Source organism: Bos indicus x Bos taurus, chromosome 12 (assembly GCF_003369695.1).
Source record: "Bos indicus x Bos taurus breed Angus x Brahman F1 hybrid chromosome 12, Bos_hybrid_MaternalHap_v2.0, whole genome shotgun sequence".
Lineage (NCBI taxonomy): Eukaryota > Metazoa > Chordata > Mammalia > Artiodactyla > Bovidae > Bos > Bos indicus x Bos taurus.
The window spans coordinates 2,187,225-2,209,113 of record NC_040087.1 but is presented as its reverse complement, the minus strand read 5'-3'; the positions used below and the strand labels follow the sequence as shown (position 1 = coordinate 2,209,113).

General features: G+C 38.9%; 1 protein-coding gene across 1 annotated transcript in view; it reads right to left on the bottom strand.

Moving 5' to 3' along the window:
- Positions 1-21,889, bottom strand: part of DIAPH3 (diaphanous related formin 3) — a 563,088-nt gene that overhangs the window by 470,485 nt on the left and 70,714 nt on the right. The window contains exon 4 of the mRNA XM_027557103.1: positions 16,561-16,665. Within this exon, the coding sequence (XP_027412904.1) occupies positions 16,561-16,665 (105 nt within the window). The remainder of the gene's footprint in view (positions 1-16,560; positions 16,666-21,889) is intronic.

Genomic DNA, 21,889 nt, shown 5'->3' with positions numbered 1-21,889 from the left:
GGACCTACATAAGCAGAAGATATTAAGAAGAGATGGCAAGAATACACAGAAGAACTGTACAAAAAAGATCTTCACGACCCAGATAATCATGATGGTGTGATCACTGACCTAGAGCCAGACATCCTGGAATGTGAAGTCAAGTGGGCCTTAGAAAGCATCACTATGAACAAAGCTAGTGGAGGTAAAGGAATTCCAGTTGAGCTATTCCAAATCCTGAAAGACGATGCTGTGAAAGTGCTGCACTCAAAAAGCCAGCAAGTTTGGAAAACTCAGCAGTGGCCACGGGACTGTAAAACGTCAGTTTTCATTCCAATCCCAAAGAAAGGCAATGCCAAAGAATGCTCAAACTACAGCACAATTGCACTCATCTCACACGCTAGTAAAGTAATGCTTAAAATTCTCCAAGCCAGGCTTCAGCAATATGTGAACCGTGAATTTCCTGATGTTCAAGCTGGTTTTAGACAAGGCAGAGGAACCAGAGATCAAATTTCCAACATCCGCTGGATTATGGAAAAAGCAAGCAAGTTCCAGAAAAGCATCTATTTCTGCTTTATTGACTATGCCAAAGCCTTTGATGGTGTGGATCACAATCAACTGTGGAAAATTCTGAAAGAGATGGGAATACCAGACCACCTGACCTGCCTCTTGAGAAACTTGTATGCAGGTCAGGAAGCAACAGTTAGAACTGAAAATAACAAGTCATCAGTAATTTGTACGTTGTATAAAAATATATGAGTAGGGGAAAAAGAGATATTTATCTGTTTGTCATGAATCTAACATACCTAAAGTGTGATGAAAAACTACAAAAAAAAAAAAAAAAAAAAGAATTTGTGAATAAGACAAAAATATTGTCTAATTAATTATTAGTACTTTGATTTATATTTTAATATCCTCAATTCATTTATATATTACAGATAAAACATTAATATATTAATTTATATATGAAGTATTAATATAATGGATATGTTTATAATAAACATTTATTGGCTTATTAGCATAAGAGCTTCCCATGTGGCTCAGTGGTATACAGAGATGCAAGAGTCATGGGTTCAGTCCCCGGGTTGGGAAGATTCCCTGGAGAAGGGAATGTCAACCCACTCCAGTATTCTTGCCTAGAGAATCCCATGGACAGAGGAGCCTGGTGGGCTGCTGTCCATAGGGTCGCACAGGGTCAGGCACAACTGAAGCGACTTAGCATGCATGCATGCATGCATGCATGGGGAGAGGAAATGGCAACCCACTCCCACTCCAGTACTCTTTCCTAGAGAATCCCAGGGATGGAGGAGCCTGGTGGGCTTCCACCTATGGTGTCGCACACAGTCGGACACAACTGAAGTGACTTAGCAGCAGCAGCAGCAGCAGCAGCAGCCAGTATCCATGCCTAGGAAATCCCATGGACAGAGAGGCAGGCTACAGTCCAGGGAGTCACAAACAGTTAGACATGATTGAGCAACTAACACTTTCTTCTTTCCAGTACTCTTGCCTACAGAGTCCCATGGACAGAGGAGCCTGAAAGGCTACAGTCCACAAGGTCACAAAGAGTCAGACACAACTGAGAGACTGAGCATAGTACACAGCACTGCACACACATATGATCAGTTGTTTTTCTTTTAATTGATAGGGTAAGTGATCAAAAATTTTGAGTCTGCTAACCTAAAATACAGAAACTTAAGCCAGAAGCTTCTATAAACCATCTAGATACAGCATGGAAAGAACCTACATGAATAAAGACAAGACATGGCAAAATAGTACTAAGAGATACAAAAGACACAGTCCTTATGTCACTTGAGAATCCAGATCCAGGCCTCTCTGAAGCCAGCATACCTCAGGGCTTCTCAGATGCAGGAGCCAGTATCTTCCTGTTTTTCTGACCCCATTGGAGAAAGGAAAGAAAAAAATAAAGTTCACCAGTGTGTGACTTCTTTAACATGCTAGAGACAGACATCCAGTATCGGGCTTTCCACCAAACTGTGTAACACAGAGTAATCAAAGCCCAAAGTATGCTGTAGGCCATACTCCTAGGAATCGAAATCTGTAAATACCAAGAGCTGATTTTTTAAAATAAACCCCAGACTGTTTATGAAGTACGATAATTTTGTTCTTGTTAATGTAATAATATATGAAAATGAAAATGGTTGCTTCTGTGACAAATTAATGCTTAGAAAAATCAAGATTAGGATGACCTGCTTTTGAAAAAAATTAATTTTATATTAGGATGATCAAGATAACTGAAAAGATCTCACTATAAAAATCATACAAATCTTGTAAAGCTGACCTTAGACTGTTTTTACAAGTATAAATTCTTGGTTGAATTAAAATACACAAGTGGTGATCATGGATGATGCTTCATGCTTTATGTAGAAAAAAGTAGGAGAAACTCCTACTCAAAGCAAAGGGCTTGGCTCTAGATTCAGTACTAGCAGATGAATATATAATTTTATCTTCTATGTAAAAAAAAAGACTATGTATTTTTAACAATGACCAGTTTTAATAATTTGTATTCAATTTTTTATTCCAGTATAATCAGATTTAAGAATGCTTCATCTACAGCATTCACCCAGTCCCATTTTATACTTTACCGTAAACTTCAGTAAGATGACTTAGCAAGAGACTTAAAATAAAGATAACATGAGACTTTAATCATTGCCCTATGTCTCATCCCATCATTCTCATACAAACACTCCTAAATTTTATTGTTCAGTAAACTAAGTCTTTAAGAGGTATAATGAATGTTCTGGAATCACAAAGCTAGAAATAACAAAGTAATTCTCAACCTCTGAAGACAAAGTACATTCTGTGTGATGAGTAAAATAAGCTTTTATAAAATACTATAGAACAGAGCTTTAATCCACACCATCCAGAAAAAGTATAAGGTATTCTTTGTTCCTATTTCAAATCACTAGTGTTACTATACTATTTCAGTAATTTTCTTAGTATTTAAAAATAGTTTCTAAATATAATTACTCACCATTTTTGTAATTTATTTTACTACAGTATACATAATAAAGTCCTAATGTCCATAACATTTTACAATGTGTTGCAAAAACTGATGAGTTTAATTACTTAATGTGTACAAATCAATCTGAAATAAATTGAAAATGAGCACACTGTACACTCTAATCTTGTTAAGACAGTCATTCAGAATTCACTTTCTAATTTGCAAGTCAGTATGTTATATTTTAAAATAATAAATAGAAAATTTTCTTTTACATCTCAGCAGTTTAAAGCCAAAGCAATTAAAGGAGAGGGAATTCCCTGGCAGTTGAGTGGTTAGGACTTAAGGGTGCAAGTTCAATCCTTGGTTTGGTTCAGCAACTAAGATCCCACAAGCCACTGGGCTCTACCTATAGACTAATTTTCAAATGAATTATAGGCACAAAAGTAGACTAATTAGTAGGCAAATGAAATAACGAGGAAAAATATTCATTCAAAGTCAATTCTAGTTGGTTAGAGATATACAGAACCACATCCTTAAGATGAGTAACACATTTTCATTTAAGTAATACAGGTATACGCGTAAGGGGTCACACATCACTTTTTACGGTGCTGAACCATCTTAAAGCACAAGGTGACAGAAACTCTCAGATACCTATGAACTCCATTTACATGGAGTACATCTCTATAATTTTTTAAATATATTCATATTCAAATCTGAGAAACATGATTCTGAGCTCATCAGGCCTGCTTAATTGCACCAACATCTGCAATCAATTTAAATTCTTTAAGATAGTCTTTCAGCACTTGAAGTGATTTCATGCTGAGATAGATTTAACACACTCACTAATTTATAGACACACACAAGCAGATGAGACCTGTTTTTCCAGGGTGGGGTAGAGTATTGAAGGGCAGTCTGAATTTCCCAATGATCAATGGGATATAAATCACAATGCATTCTGCATAACTTATTTAAATTATATTACATGATAGCACTGCACAAATATAGAAATTAAGACTAAAGTTAGTGCTTTATTTAATTATACTTGTAGGTCATGAACCATTAAAAGGTTTGATGACAGTTTATGAATGAAACAAACAGCAAAACCTTGTGCTATCAGTTGACATTACATAGGAAAATGTTATGCATTAATATACCATTTTCTCCCCTGAAAGTCAAGACTGGGTGGGGCAAGCAACAGGAAGAATACTAACAATTCAGAAACGGTTTTTAACCAAAGACATAAACTGACCAAAAATAAGGAAAAGAACACGAGACTCAAAAATCAGAAGACTAGAGGATCTGGGTAGGTGACAGCAACAGTATAGTTTTTGGATCTCCACAGAAAAACAAACAAAACAACTAAACAGCAAAACCTAACAATATTGAGCAATAAGGTATCTCCATGATCCTCAAAATCCAATCATTTGGAGAGAAACCACTTAACAGTCACAAAATCTTCACAGCATCATGGTCTGATGTAAAGAAGCAGAGAAAGCAACAAGACATCTGAAGATGTGAAAACATATCAGAAACAGCCCAGAGCTATTCTTAAACAGCGTGAGAACAGCAGCTGGAACCAGGAGGGGTGTGGCCCACCCCAGCTCTGGGTGCAGGTCAGAGGTAGGAAGATCTGCAGATCCTGGAGTCGCCGGTGTCCCCGTGAGGACACTGTCCCAGCACTGCGGTCAGGGCTCCCTCCAGGATCCCCGCTGTGGAGAGAGTGCTGAGAGGGAGACCAACATGGGGCTGAGCAACCCTACTGACAACAAAACACAACTGGAAACGCGGCAAACTGCAACTCACCATTTCAAAATGAACTAAGAGAGATGAATATATACATGTTAAAAATAAATGAGACAAACACAGAAAGCAGAATTATTAGGTGGATGCAAAACTAAGTGTGGTTTTGCATTGTTGAACTTTGTCATTTGATATTAGAATACATTCTTAAATAAATGTAGGTATACATCATTTTAATGCACATTTCTCACTCTATGTTTTTTTGCTAATGACTTATTATTTGCTATATAGTTTATATTTATTTTCAATTCAGTTCAGTCACTCAGTCGTGTCCAACTCTTTGTAATTCCATGGACTGCATCATGCCAGGCTTCCCTGACCATCACCAACTGCCGGAGCTTGCTCAAACTCATGTCCATCAACTTGGTGATGCATCCAACCATCTCATCTCTGTTGTCCCCTTCTCCTCCCACCTTTAATCTTTCCCAGCTCCAGGGTCTTTTCAAATGAGTCAGTTCTTCGCATCAGGTGGCCAAAGAATTGGAGTTTCAGCTTCAGTATCAGTCCTTCCAATGAATATTCAGGACTGATTTCCTTTAGGATGGACTGGTCGGATTTCCTTGCAGTCCAAGGGACTCTCGAGAGTCTTCTCCAACACCACAGTTCAAAAGCATCAATTCTTCGGTGATCAGAAACTCTCACATCGATACATGACTACTGGAAAAACCATAGCTTTGAGTAGATGGAGCTTTGTTGGCCAAGTAATGTCTCTGCTTTTTAATATGCTGTCTAGGTTGGTCATAACTTTCCTTCCAAGGAGTAAGCGTCTTTTAATTTAATGGCTGCAATCACCATCTGCAGTGATTTTGGAGCCCAGAAAAATAAAGTCTGACACTGTTTCCACTGTTTCCCCATCTATTTGCCATAAAATGATGGGACTGGATGCCATGATCTTAGTTTTCTGAATGTTGAGCTTTAAGCCAACTTTTTCACTGTCCTCTTTCACTTTCATCAAAAGGCTCTTTAGTTCTTCTTCATGTATTTATTTTAGACTATGGAAATTATATGACTTCCCTGGTAGCTCAGACGGTAAAGTGTCTGTCTACAATGCGGGAAACCCGGGTTCGATCCCTGGGTCGGGAAAAGCGAATTCAGCAATTTTCTTATTAAATTTCAAAATGGGTCATAAAACAGCAGAGACAATTCACAATAATCAACAACACATCTGGCCTAGATATTACTAATGAATGTACATTGTGGGCGGTGGTTCAAGAAGTTTTGTGAAGGAGATGATAGCCTTGACGATGAGGGGCAGAGTAGTCAGCCACTGGAATTGACAACAACCAACTGAGAGAAATCACTGAAGTTGATCCTCTACAGTCACACAAGAAGTTGCCACAGAACTCAATGCTGACCAATGGTCATTCGGCCTTTGAAGCCAATTGAAAGGTGAAAAAGCTTGATAAGTGGATTTCTCAAGAGCTGAGCAAATATCAAAAAAAAAAAACTGTTGTTCTGAAGTGTCATGTTCTCTTATTCTATGCAACAACAAAACATTTCTCAATGAGATTGTGACATGCAACAAAAGGTGGATTTTATACGACAACTGGAGACAACCAGCTCAGTGGCTGGACTGAAAAGAAGCTCCAAAGCACTTCCCAAAGCCAAATTTGAACCAAAAAAGGTCACGGTCACTGTTTGGTGGTCCGCTGCCAGTCTGACCCACTACAGCTTTCTGAATTCCAGCGCAACCATCACATCTGAGAAGTATGCTCAGCAAATCAAAGAGACGCACTGAAAACTGCAACACCTGCAGCCAACACTGGTCACCAGAGAGGGCCCAGTTCTCTTCCACGACAACGTGCGCCCGCATGTGACACAACCAACCAGCGCTCGGGTTACGAGGTTCTGCCTCATCCACTGTACTCACCTGACCTCTCGCCCGTCGGCTACCTCTTCAAGCATCGCAACAACTGTTTGCAGGGAAAACGCTTCCACAAGCAGCAGAAGCAGAAAATGGTTTCCAGGAGGTCACTGAATTCCACAACATGGATTTTTTTTTGCTAGAACTAAACACTTATTCCTTTTTGGCAAAAAATGTGTTGATTATAATGGTTCCTATTTTGATTAATAGAGATGTGTTTGAGCCTAGTTATAATGATTTAAAATTCAGGGTCCAAAACCACTGTTCCTTTTGTACCAATCTAATAGTAAAGGCTAAAAGAATATAAAATGTAATGGCTATACACTCCATGTAAATATGGTATAACAACAAAAACAGTTGGAGATGTGGACAGTAAATGTAAAAGAAAAAACTTTTAAACACATACACATTTATTTTTTTCCTTTGCTATCTCTCCACTGAAAAGGCCTACAAACCGTAATTAACCCACTAGCAATAAGTATCATTGACAACCAGACTGTTCTTGAAGTATTATTTCCCACCAAAAGAAATGACCGATTCCAGGTCTAGTGTGGGAAAAGAGGGGAGTGCAGGTCATCTTATCCCACCAGATAGAAATGAAACTATGTAGAACAGCAGGGTCACCTCAAAATGACTAGAGGCCAGCTGGACAAGATCCCACTGGTTGAAGATGGGAAAATTTGAGCTTCATTAATAATACCAAAAATAAAGGATCACCTTTTTTATAGGATGATAGGGAACTAATTCAGTATCTTGAAAACTGGCAAAAAGAATCAAGGATTTATCCTAAATTTCCTATATCACACGGTAATCAGTATTTGAGAGAAAATGCCTCTTTATAAATATATTCCAACTAATAAATGAAGTCAAAATTACAGAAATCAAAATTACAGAACTATAAAGTATATATAAAGTAACCTCTGATACAGAACATACTCCTATGGTCCTACCAAAGGGATCAAACCTGAGTCTGATCTAGCCTCTGAACTAGCTGCCATTTTGCAGGAAATAAAAAAGAAAGAGAAAGAGAAACATTAATGTCATCACAAGGATGCAATCAGTAAAATCCAGACTGCCTCAGATAAAATAAAGGGAAGGAGAGGAACTTGAATATTTAAAATATTTTAAAATATCTTTAAGATATTCCAAATATCAAAACATAAGCAACAACAAATGGTATCTGGTAATACAATTTTCAGTGATAAAATTAAAGAAAATCAAGGAAATAATTCCCATAAAATTCAAGGTAGTGATTTAAGGATAAAAAAGCAAAGTTTGACAGGGTTTATGATGGAGTTTCTAAGATGGCTGCCAAGGTTCTGTTTATTGATATCATGATATTCTTATAAATCATTAAGCTACATATTTATTAGTATTTTCTATAACTGTGTTTTACTTTACAATAAAAAGGTTTAGAAAATCAGAAACCCTAGTTTCTGGTCCTAGTTACTATCTGGAGGTTCTCACATACTTCATTTGAAAAATGTTGAAATGCTCTAAGATAATTTCAGACCTAATATAAGTAAAAGACCACCTGAGTAAATTAAAAGATCTCTACCATATGAAAGAGAATAACAAAACTATCCTTAACAAAAACAAACAAAAACAGCAAAATTATTTTTAACTCACTGATCAATGCAATACAGCTTTCCCAAAGGCTACCAAAAAAAAAAAGACTAGTTTAACAGCAATTATATACAAGGAATAGACAAAACCTTCCCTGGTGGCTCTAGTGGTAAAGAACCTGCCTGCCAATACAGGAGGCATAAGAGATGTGGATTCAACCCCTGGGTGAGGAAGATCCCCTGGAAGAGGAAATGACAACCCACTCCAGTATTCGTGCCTGGACCACCCCATGGACAGAGGAGCCTGGCAGTCTATAGACCATGGGGTCGCAAAGAGTCAGACACAACTGAAGCAACTTAGCACACATGCATGCAGACAAAAAGATTGTCTGAATTTACTTTTGGACAATTTCATACCTCACAGAAACCCAAGGACAGAATACTGTACCAGTGAGGAAATGGTAGTGTATCAGGGAAGCACGAAATTGGGAAGGAATGCCTTCTGTACACAAGATGGTCAACCCACTTTTAAGCATGGATAGGATTTACTCTCTTTAGGAGTAAGTAAGAACTGAAAGTATGTCTATTAAGTATTAATACAAACCAAAATTAAGAGGAGTTTAAATTTATTGGCACCACTGAAACTTGAAAACCAGGTACACCCTCTCCCTCCTTGCTGGGCATCTTTTTCCAAAAAAAAGACCAAGTTCTTCCATCTGTTATAGTAGATAACCTTCCCCTACTTTGATGATTTTTCACAAGAGGCCAAGTGTCAGAGAATTTCTTTGTAGTTACAGCATGCCTTTGAACATTCATTTTCACTTACACACAGGCAAACTAGCCCAGAACCCACAGTTGCTTAATAACGGCTTCATGAGTAAATGTTCACCATGCTCAGCCTTTCAATCCTATTAACTTCTAGTCTTTGGCTGAATTAAGGTTACATGAAGGCACCTAGTGACAAGGTTCACCCTGTCCAGTCCAGTAGTTCTCACCCTTGACTGTACTCTGGAATCACCAGGAGAGCATTACTAAACACTGATCCCTGGGTCCCACCTGACTTAATTGAAAATGACAGAACCCAGACATCAAGATTTTTAAAGCTCCCCAAATGACTCTAATGGATATATCAAGGTTGAACACCACTGTTCCTCAAATAAAATTCTTTTCTATTCTTTATTATAGATTGTTTGTTATTTCCACTGACATACTTTTCCCTTTCATTCACTGAAAAACAATCATACATACACAGCGTTTTTCTCAATTTTTCACTTATTCTTTAGAACCGTTCCTGCTTTCAGAAGGTCCATTCCATACAAATACCTGCTCTTCCCTTTCATCTACATCATAATCACAGGCCTCTTCTTTCTGGCACTTGCAAAGTTTTCACTCCTTTTGCAGTTATCAGACATAAGATTAATTATATTCATAAAATCTAAAAAGTAATCACAAACACAGCAAAATATCATAGATCAAACAACAACTCAATAAGCAAGATGAAAACAATCTCAGATGACCTCTAATGCCACAACTGTTTACCGGTAAAAGCACCACTGACCCTGTCAGGCTCTAAAATTCTAGTCAATTTTACCAATAACTAACAGTGTTTCTGTATCTGATGAATCTTTTTTAAAGTGCTATAATAAAAGAAAAAATGTCTTAACTAACAGTAAGATTTTAAAAAAACCAAAAATATACGATTCTAGTTTGAATCCAATATAATTTCTTCCTATTAAAAAAGAAAAGATCACCGTCACCTTTATATTCATCTCCTGCCTAAACAAAAACGCAATACGGTAACAACAGAGAATACAATATACCACTGGTGCTGCTCAGAACAACTCATAAGAAAGCTGGATGAATTTGAGCTGTTGAAAGATAATTTTAGTTGTACATAAATAAAACCTGCCCTGCTGCTAAGTCGTTTCAGTCGTGTCCAACTCTGTGCAACCCCATAGACGGCAGCCCACCAGGCTTCCCCATCCCTGGGATTCTCCAGGCAAGAACACTGGAGTGGGCTGCCATTTCCTTCTCCAGTGCATGAAAGTGAAAGGTGAAAGTGAAGTCGCTCAGTCGTGTCCGACTCTTCGAAACCCCATGGACTGCAGCCCACTAGGCTCCTCCGTCCGTGGAATTTTCTAGGCAAAAGTACTGGAGTGGGGTGCCATTGCCTTCTGCAAAAACCTGCCCTATAAAGGCACAAATGAAAATGAAAATGCCAGATAGATTAGGAAATACTCTCAACAAGAAATTGGTCCATTGCTCTGAGGCTCTGAAATTTTCTCTCTTCAAGACCTGGAGACAAACAGGCAAAGTATCCCAAGAGCACTGATGATAAGTGTCTAACACCAAGTACCAGCACACACTTAACCAAGCTTTTATGTTACAGGGGTGCTTTGATCAAATCTGAAACCTGAAATATAAGCCAGAAAAATCCATGCTAACTCTACCAAGAATGTGTAACTAATTATGATTCATCTAAGTTTCTATGTTTAAATAACCATAATGACAAAAAGTGAGGAAATAAAACAGAGACAACAACTTGATTGACCTATATCTGACTAGGTTTCCAAAATTAACATATGAAACTGAACTCTAAAAAATAAAATGCATACTAAAAGGTATGAAAATACCCTCACTGATATTAAATATTAACAAATCAAGTCTAAGATTTTCTACCTAGAGAAAAAGCACACATACAAATGAGCATACAACTAATATTTCCTCAAAGTGGTTCTTTCCTGGTCAAAATATGCCTAGAAGGCTGATAATGCAGAAAACCACGTCCTCCGTGTTTGAGAATACCACGTCCTACTGAGCTATAACAAGTGCTAATACCTTTCCAAAAGACTTTTGAACACTACATATACTCACCTATATACATACATACATGTATGTATATATATATACATATATGAAAGTCTATAATCCTACAAGAACTCAATATACGCTCAGTCATTTCATCACACTTTTTGAAAAAATTTTGAGTCTTCTATGTATCTTTTAAAATTATGTTCTTAATAGTTGCCATTTATATTTCTTACTAAAGAAGACTAAAGAAGAAATAATATTTAAGAAAGAATTCAAAGAGTAAAGTTAAATGCCATCCAAACTTCTCTAACAGAGGAACACTTGAAGCCACTTGATTCCACTCGACCTGATAACCTAGGAAAGAAAAAAACTAGAAACAAAGTCAAAGGAAGCTAGTAAACTTCCAGGCGCATTTATAAAAGAGGGTTTATGCTTCATTCCTTGGATAAAGAAATCAAATAGGAAAAATCAAGACACAAACAGGGAATGAAGGATGGATGCTTTCATTAGGCACTTTAGAAATGTGAGGTTGGGTCTTTTCATGAAGCCCACCTAAAACGAGCTTGTTACCTGTAGCAGGGACAGATTCCAAAGACATATGGATGGGAGGGCAGGGGGAGGGAGGCACAGGCTGGGGAGCCTGTAAAAACTTTTGATTCCAAGCTAGCACAATCCTCAGGAACTAGAAGTATACATTTTGAAGAAAGATCTTTAAAGCATTATATCTACAACCAAAAAAGACTATATGCTGACAGGTGTCTGGCTGTAGTCTGTATAGAAGTGAACTTGCCTGGACAGTGTCATCATCTCAGTATATAAAAATAAATTAGGGAAAAAGAAAAAGAAGATGAATGGTCCTTCTTAGAGACACAGTGGTTCTTAAAGACATAATAAAGGTGTTTCACTATATAGGGTAAAACACAATGTCTTTCCAAACCCTTCAAATGTCTCTCCCTCTCTCCCCTGAAACCCCACGTCCCCAGGGCACGACGCCCCTCCACCCTGTCCCTTCTCTCCAGACCCCCAATTTCCCCCTCATCCCCACACCAGATGCCCCTCTGCCCCATCCCTTCTCTCCAGACCCCCGATTCCCCCCTCTTCCCCATACCAGACGCCCCTCCGGCCCGTCCCTTCTCTCCTGGCCAGGCTGACTCCTCTCCTCACTCCCTCTCACAGCTCTGACCGTCTTCTTCTTCCAGAGGGTTTGCTTTCACTTTCTAAGATACAGGTTTTGGCCTCTCAGGTTGTCTCCATTTTGAATCACCACAAATTACCCTGAAAAAGCCTAAAAGTGGAACAGCAAATTCTTTCTTCTCAACAGATGGGAAAGAGATTTTTACTAATCCTCTGCAACAGGCTGGGCTTCCCCAGTGGCTCAGCAGTAAAAAATCCATCTGCAACGCAGAAGACAAACAAACAGGAGATGCCAGTTCGATCCCCGAGTCAGGAAGATTCCATGGAGTAGGAAATGGCAAGTGATGTGTGCTCAGTCGTGTCCAACACTTTTTTTATATATAAATTTATTTATTTTAATTACTCTTTGAGACTTATGGATTGTAGCCAACCAGGCTCCTCTGTCCATGGAATTTTCCAGGCAAGAGTACTGGAGCGGGTTGCCATTTCCTACACCAAGGGATCTTCCTGACCCAGGGATTGAACCTGCATCTCTTCCATCTCCTGTATTGGCAGGCGGATTCTTTACCACTAGTGCCACTGTCTTTTTGAAAGAAGTGTTCTCCAGTAATTCCCAGATGGTGCGAGTGGTAAAGAACTTTCCTGCCAATGAGGGAGACATAAGAGACATGGGTTCAATCCCTGAGTCAGGAAGATCCCTTGGAGAATATGGCAACCCACTCCAGTATTCTTGCTTGGAGAATCCCATGGACATAGGAGCCTGGAGGGCTACAGTCCATAGTGTTGCAAAGAGTCGGATATGACTGAAGCGACCAAGGATGCATGCATGCATTTTCCAATAGGTTTAGTCACTAAGTCATGTCCGACTCTTGTGACCCATGGACTGTAGCCTGCCAGGCTCCTCTGTCTATGGGATTCTCCAGGCAAGAATACTGGAGTAGGTTGCCATTTCCTTCTCCAATTTTCCAACAAACTTGCTGCTAATCATCTAAAGCAAGTCATTTACCAAGAAATGGCCACCAAGCCTTGCAGTGACTCCAAAGATCTTTTAGATACTTCTTTGGATAGCAAGGCGATCAGTCCTGGGTGTTCTTTGGAAGGAATGATGCTAAAGCTGAAACTCCAATACTTTGACCGCCTCATGAGAAGAGTTGACTCATTGGAAAAGACTCTGAAGCTGGGAGGGATTGGGGGCAGGAGGAAAAGGAGACGACAGAGGATGAGATGGCTGGATGACATCACTGACTCGATGGACTTGAGTGTGAGTGAACTCCGGGAGGTGGTAATGGACAGGGAGGCCTGGTGTGCTGCAGTTCATGGGGCCGCAAGGAGTCGGACACGACTGAGCAACTGAACTGACTTGGTTAGAAAGAGAAATTTCCAGAGGGAATTAAAGAGACACTCCACATACCCAAAAGGACATCTGGATGGCCTACAGGATGTTTACAGCAGCAAAGCAAAACCCAGCTCCAGGCAGCTTAAATAACAGCAGACACCACCTCACGTCACAGCACAGTCTGGCACAGGCCTGCACCGAGCCAGAGCAGCAGCTCCAGGGCGTCAGTTGCCGAGCACCGCATACCCAGCCCAACCACGACCAGCAGGAAAGGCAGCCTGCCCACTCTGGTCCAGGGAGAGCATTCTCGGAAGCCTCACCAGAGCCAGCCATCAGACTGCACAGGCCAAAAGGCCCTAGGAAGTTAGAAACATGTGAGTATGGCATTTTTAGCTTCTAAATATGACATTTGCTTAGTACATTTTAATAATATTTCCTAACTGAAGAAATTCAGTTGTAGTATTCAGCCACCTAAACCAAAACTTGGAAGATCTTGAAAACAATCTAGTTTGATTGATGGCTTTTTTAGTGTTCCCCTCCCCCCTATTTTAAAGTCAAGCTGATCTACTTCAGGGCTAATTTAAGGGTTAACATTGCTAAAGTGTTATCAAATCATCAATATACTATCTTCCAAAAAAGAATATTAATGCTTACCCACAAAAGAGAATCTCAAAGCAGATTCTAAGGCTAAAATGGTAACATCTGACACAAACTTGCCACATTCTCCCTAGAACAACCTATCTATGAACTCATTGCCTTTCTCAGAGAAATTTTTTCAGTACTCATTAACCTAAATATACTGGCATAACAAAGTCCACATCCTATACTTAATGAATGTGTTTTTACTTCCACAGCAAAAGTAGATGACTGGTCAGCTTGAACTCTCTACAATGTTAACCATTTGCCAAATTATTCAGAACCCTTCTAGGAGAGTCATGACCCTTCACACACCAATTAAAAGCTTTACTCATACTTCAGATAGTTAATCTATTTCAATTCTGATAATCTAATTATCTAATTCGGGGAGTCCAAAATAATTAGAGGATTAAAGTTTAAAATCAGTGAATGTGAACTGAAACAGATCCACTGTGTAGAAGTTCAGAATGTTCTGTTCTATTAAAAAGTTTATCTGAAATCCCAGAATTAAACTGCACTACTATGCCAAGGTTTTCTAAACCAGTTCTAACTAATGTATTATCTCCTGTAATTATATTAAGTGAATTCATGCTTGTTGGATTTAAAATTCTCTAACAGGAGACTCTGGAGAAGGTAATGGCACCCCACTCCAGTACTCCTGCCCGGAAAATCCCATGGACAGAGCCTGGTAGGCTGCACTCCCTGGGGTCGCTAGGACTCAGACACGATTGAGCGACTTCACTTTCACTTTTCACTTTCATGCATTGGAGAAAGAAATGGCAACCCACTCCAGTGTTCTTGCCTGGAGAATCCCAGGGTCGGCGGAGCCTGGTGGGCTGCCATCTCTGGGGTAGCACAGGGTCGGACACGACTGAAGCAACTTAGCAGCAGCAAAAGCAGCAACAGGAGACTCTGCCCGATGACTCTACAGAAACCAGTTACACCATCCCCACTCCCCCTGCTTTCCCCCCACGTCACATTTGACCTCCCATGACATGCTTGTGTGTTTCTGTCATGTGTGTCCCATGTTGCTCCATACAACACAATGACACACTATTCTGGCGCTCAATCACTAGGGCCTTAAGTAGTGCCTTACGTACAGACACTTTATGTTTAGTGAATGTCTTAGAAATGCAGACTAATGAGAAACTTGTATTTTACTAAGATACATTTACTTATATTTTTAATTGTGTTTTGTAGTATAATGATTTCAACAGTAAGAATAATAAATCACAAAGAAAAATAAAAAGTAAACAACTGCTACTACAACCTCTGCTACCACAAGAGGCAACCAACCAGTTAAAAATCTGTTATGTTCTAATCACAGTTAATTTAATTCTGACAACAAGCATATGGTGAAGTTAGTATTAGCTCCATCTTATGTAGAAGGAGACTGAGGATCAAAAAGACAAAATTAGATGTCCAAGATCAAACAGAAGATAGTCAGTCTAAAACACAGTCTAAAGCCCCACTGCTAATTTCAGTGGCAGGATGCAGGGCCCATCTATAGAAAGAGCTGGGAAAAACACAGTACTCAGTGAATTCCACATCTGAACATCAGGCTGCCAAAAAATGAGACATGCTTAAAAATTAAACATCACTTGAGTCTTTCTTCCAAAAGAAATACCTGAGTCACTGACTGGCCTAAGTAGATAAATGGAGTCACAGTATAAATAACTCATATTCTTGTAAACTGGCCATAGGTTAAAGTATCCCGTGAAAACAACAGTGTGTTTAGTTATTTTTCTCCAGTTCAGTTCTATTTTATGTTCAGCCAAAAGCATTCTCTATTGTCTTTTTACTGAGCCTTGCTTCCTCATTAGCTTCCACTGTATATTTTTCATCCAATCCATTTAGTCACAATTCTATGACTGGTCAAGCTCATTTGTTGTTCCATGAAATAAATTCTATGTGCCAGTCGTGTTTCTCAGACATTTAGTCATTACTTCCACCCACATACTTCATGTTTCCCTAGAAAAGCAGCAGCCATGTGGAGACGTAAGGCTCCTCTCAGTGTCTACATTTACAATTTGTTACAAGCTAATTTTATCCACAGGGAAACTCACATTAAACATATGCCTCTAAGCCACGATTATGCATTCTGAGTTAGGTAGTTAGAGTCAAATCAGTCTCACTTTTCTAAAATACAAATATTATCCTAATTTATAAGTGACATGAGAGATCAATACCCATCTTAATTCACTAACAAGGAGAGATGATCTAAAGTGAGCAGATCAAGCAACCACAGTGTTTCTTAACACTGTGAATGGCTAAAAAATAAAAGTTTAAAAGCCATAAGGTAAGAAATACTTGTAAATTAAACAAACTTACTATAATACTTGTACCTTTAATTATACATTTAAAAGCTCTCTGACTACAGCTGCCCGCAAACTTAGGTGCTCCATTAGACACATGCATTGTTCGCTGTACTACGACATGTTTCAGCAGTATTTCTCAACTTGACAGCTTTACTTACTGTCTTGGAAGCAGTATTAATGTACTGCATCACCATTTCTTTTTTGATACTGAAGTCCTTTTCCCGCAATGGTGCCTTTTTAGCTTCATTTAAATTCATATCTTCCTGGAAAACACAATTAAAAAGCCTTGTTTTAGAATCTAAGTAGAGCAGCAATTCTACATACACAATGAACAGAAAATCAATAATTTGTGACTAAAGCAGCAGTAATTGTTTTGGAATGATTTCCATGTAGCTCTGCCTGGAGGAAAAAAGAAAGAAAGAAACTTTGAGATACAGAGAAGAGTATTCTAGATCATTTGAGCAGGTAAAATACTTACCAGAAAAACTTAAAATTCACAACAGGCTAGTAAAATTACACTGACATCATTATAGATAATTAGACAGTTGAAGATTTCTGCCTTCCATAAATATATTAGGAGTCACAATTTATACATATTTGTGAAATATATATTATATAAAAATATATAAGCTTTTTTTTTTACAACAGTTGCACCTAAAGCCATCTTGCACCATTCTGAAAGCACCGTTTCACATATCGTAAAAAGTAAAAAATAAGCCAGTCCCTTTCCAGGTTCTGATAAGCTGCAAGCATATCAATTCAGTTCATTTCAGTTCAGTCACTCAGTTGTGTCTGACTCTTTGCGACCCCATGAATCACAGCACGCCAGGCCTCCCTGTCCATCATCAACTCCCAGAGTTCACTCAGACTCACGTCCATCGAGTCAGTGATGCCATCCAGCCATCTCATCCTCTGTTGTCCCCTTCTCCTCCTGCCCCCAATCCCTCTCAGCATCAGAGTCTTTTCCAATGAGTCAACTCTTCGCATGAGGTGGACAAAGTACTGGAGTTTCAGCTTTAGCATCATTCCTTCCAAAGAAACCCCAGGGCTGATCGCCTTCAGAATGGACCAGTTGGATCTCCTTGCAGTCCAAGGGACTCTCAAGAGTCTTCTCCAACACCACAGTTAAAAGCATCAATTCTTCGGCGCTCAGCCTTCTTCACAGTCCAACTCTCACATCCATACATGACCACAGGAAAAACCATAGCCTTGACCAGACGGGCCTTTGTTGGCAAAGTAATGTCTCTGCTTTTGAATATGCTACCTAGGTTGGTCATAACTTTCCTTCCAAGGAGTAAGCGTCTTTTAATTTCATGGCTGCAGTCACCATCTGCAGTGATTTTGGAGCCCCCAAAAAACAAAGTCTGACACTGTTTCCCCATCTGTTTCCCGCATATACCAAATACCTAATACTGATCCCAACAAAAGGCAAAGAATTTTACAGTTTGAACTGTCACTTCTTTACCCAGCAAAGAAATGAAGTGTTAAGTGCTCACTTGTGCCCAACTCTGCAGCCCTATGGACTGTAGCCTACCAGGCTCCTCTGTCCATGGAATTCTCCAGGGAAGAATACTGCAGTGGATTGCCATTCCCTTCTCCAAAGGATCTTCCTGACTCAGTGATCAAACCCAGGTCTCCCACATTGCTGACAGATTATTTATTTACTGTTTGAGCTATCCAGGAAACCTATCCCTATCAAAAACATACATTAATTAATTTATTGAATATTCTAAATCACATAAAAGTTGCTCTCATGAAAAGAGGTACCACCTAAAAACCTAACATTTCTTAACAGCACCATTCAAAATAAGGGTTTATGTAACCTAGATCCAGCTATAGGTCTAACTGTGACTAAAAAACACAAGTCATGAATATCCAGATAAAGATATGAAATGCAACCAGAATCTATCAATTAATCTGCTTAAGGAAAAGGTTATTCTGACAAAGGAAGGGAGGCTGAGGTAAGACAAAAGTGGCTGAAGGAAAGAGCAGTTCAAATGGACTTCCTTCTGATCTTAGCCTTGGGTCATTTGTGTGCAATGCTAAGACATTTGAATGTATATAAACTCCATATACACTCAGAACTGGGCCCATAAAAATCAGGGCTTTGGATCACCTAGGGAGGCTGAAAGCTAAATTTTTTTCTAAGTTTTATAAGGGTGCTACAATTCAGACGCTACAGTTTATGCCTTTAGCTGACTCAGGTTTTGGCTACCAAACCTCTGAAGCACTTAAAAGTCAAAATTCCCTTCATTTCACCTTGATATAAAATTTCAGATCTTAGAAGTTGTTGCATTTGAAATTCCAATAAAAGGTAGTAATTAGTAATGTCACTCTTGGCTGTTCAGGTTAGAAACATCCTATTATGTGAATAATTATTTATTTTCTTATTTTCTCTCTAAGCCAGTGATTTTCAACAGGCCTTAACACTACTTAGGAAGCATTTTGGAAATGTCTCAGGGCATTTCAGTTGTCATGGTGACTGAGGTGATGCTACCAGTATTTACAGGGGAAAGGTATGCTAGACATTCTGCGACACATGGACTAGTCCTGCACAAGGAATTATCCTGTCTCCCACTGAGAGATGCACAAACAGAGACGGAAAATCATAATTATCTAAGCCTAGACTCCAATTCCGTGAAATTAGACATACAATGGAATTAATAGGTAAGTTGTTACCTATTTAATACTTTATATTATATATCTTTAATATATATTGAATTTTCCAAAAACCCAACTACTGTGTAAATTATAGTTCCAGTTTTCGTTTTAAGCTGCACCATCATTTGTGCTTCATTTCTGAAATTCAGGTACCCCAGAACAATACTGCTTGTGGTATCTGAACCAACAGAACAGAACAATACCTGTATCAACCTACATTGTAGCTGTTGCATTCACAGTGGCATGAGGCGAAGATTCCAGGATGTGACTTTACTGCACCTTCTTGAGTAGTCAATGGCCAACTGTTTGTATTATTCCCCGGTGGCTCTGCTACTAAAGAATCCTCCTGCTCAAGCAGGATACACAGGAGATGCAGGTTTGATACCTTGGTCAGGAAGATCCCCTGGAGAAGGAAATGGCAACGCGCTCCAATATTGCATGGAAAATTCCATGGACAGAGGAGCCTGGCAGGCTACAGTTCATGGGGATCACAGAGTTGGATACAATTGAACACACGTACACACACACACACACACACACACACACACACACGCAGGATTTCTTTGGAAGGAATGATGCTAAAGCTGAAACTCTAGTACTTTGGCCACCTCGTGCGAAGAGTTGTCTCATTGGAAAAGACTCTGATGCTAAGAGGGATTGGGGGCAGGAGGAGAAGGGGACGACAGAGGATGAGATGGCTGGATGGCATCACTGACTCGATGGACGTGAGTCTGAGTGAACTCCGGGAGTTGGTGATGGACAGGGAGGCCTGGCGTGCTGCGATTCATGGGGTCGCAAAGAGTCGGACACCACTGAGCGACTGAACTGAACTGAACAGTAAAGTAATAAATTGATTTTTTAATTATGAGTGAAGACAGCTTATATGATCTATAAACAATATTTAAGGAAAAGTGGTGAGGAAGTTAAGAAACAATTGTTACAAAAGGTAGGACTGGGTACATAAGAACATGTGTTTTAAATTATTCACTATGTTTTTTAGTTTCCATCTAATGGCCAAACATGATACAGCCTCTTTAACCTGCAAATTAAAATACTTAATAGATACAGAAAACTAAAAAACAGAAAGCCCATTACTGTGACTGAAATCAAAACAAAATTGTAAGACGGAGACTTGTAAGAAAGAAAAGACTACTGCTTTCTTTCGTGAAATGCCTTTTCAAGATGACATGAGCTTATACACAAACGTTGTACATGTGGACTTAAGGAAGAAACCCAGAACTGCCATAAATAAATTAAATTATATATATATTAAAAAGCAGCTGCATCTGGATTCTCACTTGAGCCTGCAATGCAGTGGGTAGTAGTAGTCCCTAGATGGACAGACAAGCTTGACACCACCCGAGTCAGTCAGCCACTGTCTGCAGGAACACAGCTCCCTGAAGCCACGGCTCTGGATTAAGACGGCAGCTGTGAGCCACCAGGAGTCAACACGCACACCCACGTGTGCCTGTACCAGCCATGCAAAGGGGGTCTTAGAGGGGCAGCAACGGCATCCAGGACACCATTTGAGTACAACGTACTTAGTGTTATAGCAAGGTTACTTTCTAAGCAGAACTGAATAATACAGAGGGCGTCGAGTATGGCTGATACAAGCAACATAAACTTATGCATGTTTACCAATTCTTCCATTCAAGCATAGGTCAATCAATACGTCTACATATTGTATGGACAGAGAAGGACACTGTAGTTACGGATTTTATAAAAGCCCTAAAAAACAGTTTATTTCCATATATGCAAACATTGATATATAATTCATTAAATACCTATAATAAATAAAATAATGAACAAATGATGCATACAATACATAACTGTACAAGGTCTGAGGAATACTTTGAATGAGACTAATACTTCCATGGATATAAGATAAATATCGATTTCCTAAATTGGAAAAACCTTATCAGTTGGCTATTTAACAGAATATATCTCATTCAAAAATATTTTTTGAGCAGTCATCAATCAAAACTTCAGTTTTGATCAGTCTAAAGAGTAATTATCAGTTTTGTTGCTAAAGTACTACTAATGCCTTAGTAACATACATTGTAAATTAATTCATTTATAGCACTACCTTCATATACATGTTTAAACACAACCTTTTTGCCTGGGGAAATTGGGAGTTGCAACACCAAAAAGTAATTTTCCTCTAGTTAATTACTTTCTAATTAAAAGCTACACCTAAATTGAATCACTGTGCTGTTTTACTATGTGAGTCTGACTAGCACTAGGGACAGATTTCAAAAATACAGGGAAGAAATACTGAAGGAAAAAATACTGAGGGGCATGATACAAAATAAGCAGGATTGTTGGAAAGTGTCAAGATGATCAGAGATGAAGAAGTACCACTGATGAGGAGACGCAAGAGACATGGCAAACCAAACACAAGATGGGATGCTGGGCTGGATCTCAGAAAAGGAAAAGCACTTCAGTGGGAAAACTGCCAACATCTAAATCAAGTCCGTGGTTTAGTAAGAACCAATGATGGTTGGTTAGAAACTAATTAATTAGAAACTAATTAATTTCTTAGTATTAATAACAGCACTAAAGTTATATAAGACGTTGGCATTCTAGGAAGTTGGGTGCAGGGTATAAAAGAATCCTCCATACCGTTTTTGCAACTCTTCTAAGATTATTTCAAAATAAAGTTCTTAAGAACTAAATTAAAATACTCATAAAAATTCTGCTATATAAAATAACTTGAAAAGAACAAGAAAAATTGAACATCCCACATTTTTTAAAAATACAGTAATTTGGGGGGAATTCCCTGGCAACCCAGGGGTTAGGACTGTGCACTCTCACTGCCAAGGGCTG